The following is a 12,460-nucleotide window of genomic DNA, read 5'->3' on the forward strand; positions in this document are numbered from 1 at the left end:
ACAAAGGGTTCTGATGCCTTCCTAGTGAAGCAGGGAACAACAAATCCCATACTGAAACATGGAGGGTTATGGGTCAGTACAAATAAAGTCTACATATATGAGAGAGGGAGCTAGCATATTGGACACAAGTCTCAAATTCACATAATTTTATCAATGTCAACAAATCCAAGAGAAAGTGAATTATCAACAGTCATGCACAGATAATGAAGGACTACTGACAGCAAAGTTTGTTGCTTTATCACACTTTCATCATCACTTTTAAGGGAAATAAGATCTTGGGTTACCTGCACCTTCAGGTTGTCAATGAATCATTATGAGCCAGTAAAGACATGAACATTAGCAGCAGGACTGTCCCCCACAGTGTGTGTGTGTGTGTGTGTGTGTGTGTGTGTGTGTGTGTGTGTGTGTGTGTGTGTGCAGTGCGGCAACACCTCCCCAGCAAGACTGTCCCCACACTGTGTGTGTGTGTGTGTGTGTGTGTGTGTGTGTGTGTGTGTGTGTGTGTGTGTGTGTGTGTGTGTGTGTGTGTGTGCACACTGCGGCAAGACCTCAGTGCTCACCTCCCTGCACACCCATTAACAATCACCTACTGGACTGTGAAACATCCATTACTGCAAACCATGGACAACCCTGCATGGACTTTATCATATATATATATATATATATATATATATATATATATATATATATATATATATATATATATATATATATATATATATATATATATATATATATATATATATATATATATATATATATATATATATATATATATATATATATATGCAATGAATACATATAACAACTTCTTCTCTCACTTATATAGACCTTATACTACTAGTTCCTCCTCTTCCACCACCACCACCACCACCACCACCACCACCACCACCACCACCCAAAAAAGCAAGAAGATACCATAATACACAAACAAAATTGTTCATATTGACATACAGGGATTATAAAGTGTGTGTGAATATATATATATATATATATATATATATATATATATATATATATATATATATATATATATATATATATATATATATATATATATATATATATATATATATATACACAACTATAATTTATGAACAGTGATGGGGGGACACTGAAAAGAAGTTTGCGATGGACACTTGCTCTATCTATAGTGTTGCACTAACACAGCAACAATTATGTAATGATTCCAGAAGCTGACAGTGAATGGGAGCAGGAAGAAATGTGCTTGGTTGAAGGGATATTTTGTAAATTGATGTGCATAAATTGTTTGCCAGAAACAAGAAGAATCACATAGAATACAAGGCACACCTACTGAGATCCTTCTTTGCAGGGCCTTATGGACTGCAAGTCTTGGAATAGAATCAGTCATTTATCATGGATTTGGACAACAGATGAGAAGCATCATGGAGTGTTGGGGGAGACAATATCACTAGTGAGTTACAGGAGCCAGAATGTGCAACACGGGCGGCAACTTTGTATCTCAGCATGTGGGGTGTGACCCTCGATTGACTCAACAGGAGCGGCTTGGAGTGACCTCAAACCATTCAAGACTCAAAGTTGCTGAATTCATTACAAATCTGAGTGCAGACTGAGCTCAGAGAAATTAAAAGGTGAGTATACCAAAAGAATTGCTGTAAAACCAGTCACTTTGCCTGGGTTAGTGATTAGTTTTGTGATGCTCCATCTACGATCGAAAACGCTCGTACTAGTAGGTTGCTGACCTGCTGTTGCCGGCGAAGGTCAGCGATCTCTTTACGATCATCTTCCATTATTGTCTGCAGCGAGGTGACCTCTCGCTCTAACTTCTGTTTCTCAGCCACCACCTGTGAGGGAGAGACAACACTCTTCAGAGAGAGAGAGAGAGAGAGAGAGAGAGAGAGAGAGAGAGAGAGAGAGAGAGAGAGAGAGAGAGAGAGAGAGAGAGAGAGAGAGAGAGAGAGAGAGAGAGAGAGAGAGAGAGAGAGAGAGAGAGAGACCTAACATCTTACACTGCACAGAATGAAAGTATTGAACTCACCCCCCCCCCCAAAAAAAAAAAAAAAAACATAAATTAACCTCTCTTTTTTTTTTTTTTTTACACAACTTCCATTCACCTGCCCGGAAGCCCCTGTATATCACTAAAACCAAGAGCCACCTGGATGAAACTGAACCACAAACAATTACAAAACATATGGTCAGTTAGATGCATCACTTCAAACTTGTTTCAACGCTTGGCAAGACTGACCTCCTCATATTGCATCCTCAGGTTCTGCAGGGCTGTGTAAGCCGCCCTCTCCTGCTTCCTGTAGTAGTCCACATCCTTCAGGGTGTTCTCATACTTCCTGGTGATCTCCATGTTTTGCCTGCCGGGGGAAGATTGATAAGTGATGTCTCTCAGGAGGGGAAAATAGATAAATGATGCCTTTCAGGGAGGGATGATAGATAAATGGCATCTTTCAAGGATAAATAGATGTGTTCTTGCACTTTCTGGCAATTCCCATGTTTTGCCAGCAGGGAAGATAAATAAATGACATTTTTCAAGGTCTAGCAAAGTATACAGACATAAGGAAAGGGAACAGGAATATACAGAGAGGCAAGAATTATTTACCTACATTATTCGGAAGGCTAGAATATCTAAAGCCTTCTCTTAGCAATGTACTGAGAAGATACAGCAAAGGGAGCAAGGACAGGCAGAGACAAGTACAAGCACCCAACACTTACTTGAGGAGGCCCTGCACCTCTGCCATGGCCTTCTCACACTGCATCTTGAGGTTCTCATAGTCCCTGGAGGAAGCCTGGGTCTTGTCCCCTTGCTTGAGGGTTCCTGCAGGGGCCAGAGCATTCTTTAGTCACCCAGAAAGAGGCATAACACACAGAGATCACCCAACAAGGAACATGGCACAGTGAGGTGAAAGGTGTCAGGTACAACTCATTAATTCTGGGATGACATACGTGGCAGTGTTTGCTCCCTGCTTGCCCAGATGATGGCTTGCTTGTCAACACAGATATGAGCAGGCATGAATTTCTTACCTAACCCATTCTCATCTAATTGTATTCTTCATGTAATGAGTCACAATGGAATGAGTCACAATGTCCCACCTTTTAAAGTAAGTTTGTCACATTAATGTTTAAAGCTACAAATGCTCCTTGCACACACAGCTTCTTCAGGCAATGCATTCATCCACTCCTTATATGAACAACTAGATGATAAAGAGTTAAGAGAAGTAATCATAAAGAGAATGAGGAGGTCTGGAGTGAGGCTGACAGATAAAAAAAGCTGAAGGAAATAATCACTATAGTTTTATATGAACTAGTGAATAACTTGAGAAACTGTGATAAGGTGGAGAAGGTGGTCTGGAGTGAGGCTGACAAGTGAGTGACAGTAAAAGGTTGGTTTTCACTGAAGCTTATGAGAACAAGTGACTGATAAGAGCCAGGAGAAAGTCATAAGGTGGAGGTGGTGTGGGGTGAGGCTGACAATGAAGAGTAAAGTGTTGCATCTTACCATAGTTGGCTGGCTGGTCTGAGTGTTGCACTGTTGCCAGCTTGTTGAGCGCCTCGTCCCTCTCACGGCTCACCTTCTTCAGCTCCTTCTTCATGATGTCCCGGTCTGTGGTCACAATCTGAAACACCACAGCCTTGGTGATTCCTTTCACACATATCAATGCACTGCCACATCCCCATCAATGAGCTCTTCACACACATACACACACACACACTGATAGATAGATAGATAGATAGACAGACAGATATAGATAGATCAATAATTTACTCACTAATGTTGTTCTGATATAAAATTACTAGACATGATATATAAAACACAAAATACTGCACATCAATACATTCTTCTCTTATCCCTCTCCCCCCCCTTAAACTGATGATTTGTAATAGAAGCAAGCAGCAGATTCATACAAAACACAAATCCATAAGTAGCATCCATCACTTGTGCCTCAATCCCTTCAGTATAGACTGGTGTGTGAGTCAATTCCCCTGCAGGAGGAGAAACAGGAAAATCTGGTTCGTAGGCAACTGGCTGAAGGTGGAAGGGGCAGCAGGGTATAGGATGTCCTGTCTGTTGTTAATGGTGAGGCTTTCTGCTTCCCTCACCGTGAACTAAAAGGCTTTGGGTGTTGTAGAAGCAACCTTAACCTACAATTTCTCCTTCCCTCACCGTGAACTAAAAATATTTGGGTATTTATAGAAGTAACCTTAGCAAATTAATTTCCTGATACTGTTTATTTCTGGGCAAACTATTGAGTCATCCAAGTCCAATTATTTTGGATTCCACATACAAAAACTGTGGACCGTATTTTGAAACGCTCTGCTCTCTCACCACGACTATTTTTCAAAGGCTACAGAGATGACTAGCCGGGTTCTTAATACTGTTTCTCCTGTTAATAACGTAAAAATCTTGCTAATCTGTCGCTAAAACCATAAAAAACACCCTTAAAAACCCCTGTCACTTCAACTAGAGCCTTCTGAATGTAGTGGAGATGCGGCGCAGTGTTCAGAATATGGTCCCAGCTGGTCGGGAGATAAAGAGGAGCCACGAAGCACAACTCTCCCGTTACCACCTCAAAGACAGGAAGCAGGAAACCAGTCACTTCTTTATTCTCCTTGGCCTTTCTTTCCCGAGGCGCCACCGTGACTCAGACCAAATAACACCCTTGTCCCAATAAACAGCTTCTCTTATTAAATTTATTTGTTTCTCTATACACGAAGTCAATAGCGCCGTGGTTGCAATAGCGGTCTCGCTCTACACCTCAACATCCCACACTTGCGATTCTTGTTCTCCTTTGGCCGTTTCCCCTGAGTGAGTGGTTGGCGCCATGCATGAGTCCCCTTCAGCTGTTTTTGTCCCTTGCATCTTCCTGTGCCTCCCATCCTTTGCAGTTCTATCACAATTCCATCCCTCCATCTCACTCTCTGTCTTCCCCTCGATCTTCTCCCCTCAACTGATTTTCTTCACACTCTTTCAATCGGTTTCTGCTGTTCTCCTCTTGCTACGTGACTAAACCATCTCATTTTTGCCTATTCTCACATGCCAAAAATAAGACTGCTGCATTTATTTCGCATTCCTCAAGTTGTCCAGTAGAATATAGCCAAGGAGGGAGCTGGAGAACTGAACAGGTCTGGTATGTGGCTTGTGATAATCCTGTGTATTTGACAGAAGCATTGTGGCGGTGCGGGTTGGGAGAAGTGAAGTTGACTTAGCCTCGTCTCCAGAAACGCTTTGCTCTCCCACCACGATTATCTTCAAAGGCCACAGAGATGATGAGCCTGGTTCTCAAGTGTTTGTCCTGTTAATAATGTAGAAATCTTTTTAATCTGTCACTAGAGCCATAAGAACACCCTTAATTAAAAACCCGTGTCACTTCAGCTACAGCCTTTTGAAAGTAGAGGTGTGGTGTTGAAGTGTTTTAGATCCTTAGTCACTCACACACACACACACACACACACACACACGGTTATCCTTTACAATACCCATCCCGTCACGCTGCACGATGGCTGCTTGAGGGCCTGGCATTTCATCATCTATCGTATTTTTTTAACGTTGGCATGAAATGAAGCCGAGGGACACAGCTGGGGGTGGTGATGAGATGAGTCGATACGGGTGAGGGGGAATGAAGGATGATGTGAGGGTGAGGGGAGGGGACGAGAGGCTGAGGGAAAGGATAAAAGGAAGATCAAATGGAGGGTAAGATAATAACCAAGTACATATGAGACAGAAGTGATAAGTAGGGGAAGAGGAGAGAGAAGCGGAGGAAGGAATATATTCTCCGGTATTCTGAAAAGCATTGCTCTCTCACCACGGCTATTTTTCAAGGCCACAGAGCTTATTAGTCAAGTTCTCGAGTGTTTGTCCTATTAATAATGTAGGAATCTTGTTTACCTGTCACTAGAACCGTAAAAAAACAGCCTTAATTAAAACCCGTGTCACTTCAGTTAGAGCCTTTTGAAAGTAATGGAGGTGCAGCGCGGAGTGTTTCAGAACAAGTGCAAGAGACAAGATAGGATGTAGGATAAGTAAGACAAGTAAGGCAATGTACGCTAATGAAAGGAAGGAGGAAGGAAAAACAAAGAAACAAAATGAAAGAACAGGAGCGAGAGAGAGTGAGAGAGGAACGTTAGTGAGGAAAACTAGGAAACAAAATGAAAGAAGAGGAGCGAGAGAGAGTGAGAGAGGAACGTTAGTGAGGAAAACTAGGAAACAAAATGAAAGAAGAGGAGCGAGAGAGTGAGAGAGAGAAAAAAAATTGAGGCTATGAAGGGAAAGGAGAGAAGGGACAAGGCGCAGAGCAGACGAGCAGGACGAGGAAGAAATATAAAGTGATGGAAGAGAAGTGAGGCAAAAGTCACCTTGTGGGTTAGGCAACGGTGGTGGTGGTGGTGGTGGTGGTCTGGAGAGTAACATGATCCACTGTGAATGAGGAGCAGCTGGTGGTGACGTGTTGTGGTGTGGTGTGGTGTGGTTGTGGTGTGATGTGATATGGTGGTGGTCTCATGCGGTGATGGGTGGTGTGGTGCGGTGGTGTGGGGTGCTCGGTGTTTAGCCTGGTAAATGTGTCATAATGAGAGAGAGAGAGAGAGAGAGAGAGAGAGAGAGAGAGAGAGAGAGAGAGAGAGAGAGAGAGAGAGAGAGAGTTGTGCAGTGGTGGGTGTAGGGAGTGGTGTGCGGCTGATAGCAAGGGCGCACACACACACACACACACACACTGAAGCATCAAGTAGCAGTAAGTTTGACCAGGCCAGACAAGACAGCAGCGAGTGGCGAGCCTGGTGGTGGACGCCACACTCCGTCCTGTGAGTGTGGCGTGACTCCCTGCCCTGCGTGGTGGTGGGTGCACCACCGCCACCACCACCACCACTACCACCACCTAGCACCACCAGCAGCAGGCACCGCTCTGCACCACACAGGCTGAGCCTGCGAGGAGTGGCCTGGCGCTCATCTGGAGGGTGCCCCGCGTCAGGGCAACACTGGGCACGCCGCGCCTGCCTAGTGGCGAGGGTGCCGCTGCCATGCACGGCCCGCAGAATGACTCACCGCGGGAGTGGCGGCGTTGGCCGCTGCCTGGGGCGGCCACTTGTGGCGGCGAGTGATGGCTCGCACTGCCCCGAGGGCGGCCTCAGGGTGTCTCCTCATGGCCCGCACAGCTGACCACAGTCCCTGCCGCAGGGCGCTGCCCCGGGACACCAGCTTGGCTCCCGCGGCCAGGGAGGGACGGTGCGTGGGGGGCGGCACGGAGGGGCGCGGTTCCTGCACGGGGGCATCCTGGCCCTGGCTCTCGCTCACCCACACGCGCCTCCTGATGGCGGCCAGGCTGGGGCGCGGCAAGCGGGCCGGTAACAGTCGCAGCTTGGTGCTCAGGGGCGGGCGCGCCTTAGACACGCCCGCCACTGGCCCGTAACCACGCCCACCGCCCTCTGCCAGCATGCTGCACGCCCACGGGGTCTTCGCGGGAACCTCTCCCTCGCCAACCATGGGCGGCGCGAGGAGCGTGGAGGAGGAGGCACGCACCAACTGAGCACAACCACTGACACTCCCGCCCCGCCCCACGAGCCACGAGTCACGAGCCACGGGCCCTAACGCGCCAAGGTCATCTGGCGCTGCACAGCGGGCCGCGGGACACTGACGGAGGCGCTGCTGTGCGTGGTGAGGCGATGCACCGTGGCGGGGCACAGCTGGCCGCCAAGACAAGTGTTGACGAGTGATGGAATCTCTGGGGGACGCGAGGCAGTGAGGGGAGGCGTTGTGCGCGGCACCGCCACGCTCACTGCCGCACAGGCACCGCCACACTGCCCCGGCCCTGCCCGCCTTGCCGCCCAATCCACTCACGTCATCCTACACCATTTGGCGAGGGTGGGGGAGGGAGGGAGGAGAAGAAGTCCTTGGAAGGATGGAGAGAAGTCCTTGATGACAGACCTGCCCTGCCGGGGAAGTGTTGGGGTGGGAAAGAAGAGGAAGTGAGGGGCGAAAAGGGCGTGGGCTGGTGCAGGCAGGGCAGGAGGGCGGCGAGGGGGGCAGGGAGCGGGAGGAGTTAGGAAATGGCAGGGTTGTGACGCAGTTCTCTAGGAGAGCGTCTTTATTGCCTCAAGTAGTTGTGTTGTGAGGCACTGCTCGTCTGACCCTCAGCGCCACCCGCCCCGCCCCGCCCCACCCGCCCTCATGCCCTCCCTCCCTCCCGCCCTCCCTCCCGTGCCATCACCACCGCCACCACCACTACTGCCCATGTTCATCACACGCGTCCCTCTCACCATGACCTCATCAACGCCGCGAACTGTGAGACGTGGTGAAGGATACAGCCACCACGACTGTCACCACCACAAGATACCAGAGAGAGAGAGAGAGAGAGAGAGAGAGAGAGAGAGAGAGAGAGAGAGAGAGAGAGAGAGAGAGATGACTGAGGGTTAAAGAAAATAATTAGGGCGACGAAACAAGCAGTCGAGGCTGAAGACAAAGGGACAAAGGCAGACGCATCGAACAAGTCTCAGCCTCTTATCTTCCACTGAGCCTTGCCAGTAAGCAGCAGCCGAGCCTCTGAGTCCCGCCCTCACTGTTACCGTGACGCGAGCTGTGTCCTCCCTCACCTCCCTCTCCCTCTCTCCTCTCCTTCCTTCCACTTCAACTAGAGCCGCGGATCACTCCAAACATGGCGTGTGTTTGGTTTTATCTATCTATCCATCCATTCACCTGTCATATCTATATCTATCTATCTATCTATCTATCTATATCTATCTATCTACATATCTATCTATTTATCTATCTATCTATCTATTTGTCTACTTTATTTGTGAAACCAATAAAGAGTAAGAATAAACATACACAAACACACACAGTTCGGATAAAAGCGGTTTTGGGTTTTGCTATTAAAACTAATTCTCTCTCTCTCTCTTTCTCTCTCTCTCTCTCTCTCTCTTGTCTCCATTCGGTTATCCTATACCTGATGACCTCTTTTCTTCAGTCCCCCCTCCCTTCTTCCCTCCCCCCTCTCAAGACCACCTACCACCCCTATCTCACCACCCACACCAGCCCCCTCCCTCCAATATGCTCCATCTTCTCCTTATCCTCCTCTTCCTCAGCCCTCATTACTTCTCCCTCCTCCTCTCCCTCCAGGAAAATTTCACCCTTGCTCCCCTCCCCTTTCCTCCCCTCTCCTCCTTCCCCACTCAGCGCCGACCCCCCTCCCGCCCCCCACCACTCTCCTCGCAGCGGTCAGTGAGTTCGTTCTGTGCATGGCAAAGGCGTGGAAGTATTTGTATGTAGAGCAGAGTAACCTTACTTAACCAGGGGCGTGAGGGAAGCTGTAAGATATAAAAGGGCTTGGGTGTGATGGTTCCTGTAGAATTTTGCATATTATTTAGGTCCACCAGTCGTCCCTGTCCATATATCTTCCTTCTTTAATCGTTTGTCTAAGTTTTTTTGTTTTTTGTTTGCTCAGGAAGGCAGGAAATGAAAAAAAAAAAAGATAGATTCAAGAGAGAGAAAGAGGAAGGAAGGAAGGAAGGAAGGAAGGAAGGAAGGAAGGAAGGAAGGAAGGAAGGAAGGAAGGAAGGAATGAAAAGGCACGGTAATCATCCCTGAATCCCACAAAAAAAAAAAAGATACAATTTAAGTTTGCAATGCCTTGAAATTCCTGTCTTAAATGAGGTCGTGTTTCTGTCCACCTTTTCTTTTTCCCACTGACTCACGCCCTTATTGAGAAACACTTCGCTCTCAACGCCACGACTAATTTCCAAGGTCACAGAGATGGTTAGCCGGGTTCCCAAGAGCGTTTCTCCTGTTGATAGTATAGAAATCTTGCTAATTTGTCAATAGTCTTAAAACATCCTTAAAAATCCCGCGCAACTTATTAAAAGGCCTGTATTGAGAAGCACTCTCCTTTCTCCACAATGACTATTTTCCAAGGTCGCAGAAATGACTAGCCTGTTTTTTCAAGGGTGCTTTTTTTTCCCATTAATAACGTAGAAATCTTGCTAACCTGTTACTAGAACATTAAAAATACACTTAAATCGCTTTACTCTCCCACCGCGGCTAAATTTTAAGGCCACAGAGATGGTTAGCCGGGTTCCTAAATGTGTTTCTCCTGTTGATAGTGTAGAAATCTTGCTAATCTGTCAATGAAATCTTAAAACTCCCATTAAAAGCTCGTGCAATTTCATCCAGAGTCTTTGAAAGAAGTGGAGATGCGGCGCAGGGAAAAATGTTTCAGAATACGGGGAGTGTTTCAACTTTCTCACCAGTAACACACAAGGACTGTCCAATGCTATGCCGCTCTCTCTCTCTCTCTCTCTCTCTCTCTCTCTCTCTCTCTCTCTCTCTCTCTCTCTCTCTCTCATGTAAAAACCTTCAAAATATCGAAAATCCTTCTCATTTCTTTCATCTCCCTTTCCTCCCCCCCTCTTCCTCCTCGCTCCCTTCCTTCTCCCCTCCTATAATTCTCTCCATGCTTCCCATCAATCTCCGCACCTCTCGCTCAATCCCCCTGTTTTCTTTTGCCCTGCTTCTTTTATCTCCATCTCGTTTCCTCCTCCCTGTCTTCTCCTATCCGGCTGAGGTAAGGAGGCCGCTCGCTCCAGCCGCCTTTTCCCTATCGCTGGCAAACACTACCTTGTCTCGTAAAATATGACGTAGCTCCTATGTACAGTCTCTCTCTCTCTCTCTCTCTCTCTCACTCTCTCTCTCTCTCTCTCTCTCTCTCTCTCTCTGAAACACTTCCGCGCCGTACCCTCACTGCTTTCAAAAGGTTCTATACAGTTTAAGTGACACGGGTTTTTAAGGGTGTTTTTACATTTCTAGTGGCAGATTAACGAGATTTCGGCATTAGTATCAGGAGAAATAGTCTTGATAATCTACTTGGCCTTTGAAAACAGCAAAGCAATTTCAAGGATGTTTTTACAGTTCTAGTGACACATTAACGGGACTTCTGTATCATTAACAGGAGAAACACTCTTGAAAGCTGGTTAATCATCTAAGTAGCCTTCGAAAACAGACGAGGCGGGAGAGCAAAGGATTACTGAACACGTGCCTGCCTTCCTCTCCCTCTCTCTCTCTCTCTCCCTCTCTCCCAGCACACCCACCTTGAGCTCAGCACGCAGAAGGGCCACGTTGCTCTGCTCCATGTTGTAGTCGTGGGAGCTGACGAGGGCGGCGGTGGTCTGGGGCGAGGCGGAGGAGAACACCCTGCCTCCTTCCGTGGCGCCCGTGGAGGAGGCGGAGCTCTTCTTGTCTTCACACTCGCTGTCACTTGTCATCCCCACCAACGAACCTGTCAAGGAAAGTATGTCGTTAAGGCGCGTGTCGGGCTGCCTTGGGGGGTGGTGACACTCGTACACACGCAGACACACACGCACAGACACACAGGTATCCTGATTCATTACATACATACAGCATAATGCCACTCTCACATTCAGTCTATCTAAGCCATGCAGTCGTCACACAAAGGGCGTCGCCATCACAAGGACCGTAACATAGCGATAACACTCAATTCTGTACACGCACACACTTACACACACACTTACACACACACACGCACACACACGTCGACTCACCACCCCAAAAGATTAAAAACTGAAAGAGGAAACAAATCCACCACATAGCCAAGCCTTCTCTCGCATGGTGAGTGAAACATGCCTCAACCTAACAAGCCTAACCAAACAGCAATCAAATGCCAAGAGAAATTACCACGAATTTCCACTATCACTTCCCTCTTCCCCATCTCAGCACAGCGGGGTCTAAGGGAAGGAAGGAGGAGGAAGACACAGCAGGCCAGAGGAACAGTCGGGGTCCCAAAAGTCCCTCCTGCTGTAGCCTCGTCGGGATGTTAAAAATATAGTTTGGGGAAGGTAGAAGCTGTGACGTCGCTCCGTTGTGGGGAAGGCTGTCTTAGGTAACGGGAAAGAGGCTGGGAGTGACACGAGGAGGAGGAGGAGGAGGAAGAGGAGGAGGAGGAGGAGGAGGAGGAGGAGGAGGAGGAGGAGGAGGAGGAGGAGGAGGAGGAGGAGGAGGAGGTAGTAGTGGCGACGGTGGTCAAAATGAACGGACGGATAGACGTGCGGACAAACGAACACACACACACACACACACACACCACACACACACACACACACACACACACACACACCACACACACACACTCACACCTAAAACGAACCTAACCTCTTGTAACTCATCTAAGTACAGTACAAGTAACTCGCACCCCTTCCCATTCCCCCCCATTCCCGGTCACGCCCTCCCAGCCATGTTCTCGTTCAGGGTGACGGCTTGGGTGAACAGGTGGACAGGTGACAGGTACAAACAGACAGGTACACAGCATCCCTACTCTACCTTGATGGTCTTGATGGTGGTGGAGGCGGAGTAGGAAGCGAGAGGTGGTGGAGATGGAGTGGAGGTGAGAGGGGTTGTTGGGTGGAGGTAGCGGTCTCCACATGAACCTCCACATCACCTAGTCTCTGTGAATCTCCTCCTCCTTCTCCTTGA

At 47.8% G+C, this 12,460-nt stretch overlaps 1 protein-coding gene across 10 annotated transcripts in view; it reads right to left on the reverse strand.

Moving 5' to 3' along the window:
* LOC135091258 (disks large homolog 5-like) overlaps positions 1 to 12,460 on the reverse strand; it is a 78,384-nt gene that overhangs the window by 24,736 nt on the left and 41,188 nt on the right. For 7 of the 10 annotated variants that reach the window (XM_063988733.1, XM_063988728.1, XM_063988730.1 and 4 more), the window contains exons 2-6: positions 11,062 to 11,249; positions 3,488 to 3,605; positions 2,704 to 2,806; positions 2,228 to 2,345; positions 1,725 to 1,826 (exon numbers count right to left, since the gene is read on the reverse strand). In XM_063988733.1, coding sequence (XP_063844803.1) covers positions 1,725 to 1,826; positions 2,228 to 2,345; positions 2,704 to 2,806; positions 3,488 to 3,605; positions 11,062 to 11,249 — 629 coding nt within the window. Of the gene's footprint in view, positions 1 to 1,724; positions 1,827 to 2,227; positions 2,346 to 2,703; positions 2,807 to 3,487; positions 3,606 to 6,342; positions 6,366 to 7,027; positions 7,811 to 11,061; positions 11,250 to 12,307 lie in introns of those variants that run through there. The other 3 variants (XM_063988732.1, XM_063988731.1, XM_063988734.1) reach the window with 3 other exon arrangements.

Source organism: Scylla paramamosain, chromosome 37 (genome assembly GCF_035594125.1).
Source record: "Scylla paramamosain isolate STU-SP2022 chromosome 37, ASM3559412v1, whole genome shotgun sequence".
NCBI classification, from domain to species: Eukaryota; Metazoa; Arthropoda; class Malacostraca; order Decapoda; family Portunidae; genus Scylla; species Scylla paramamosain.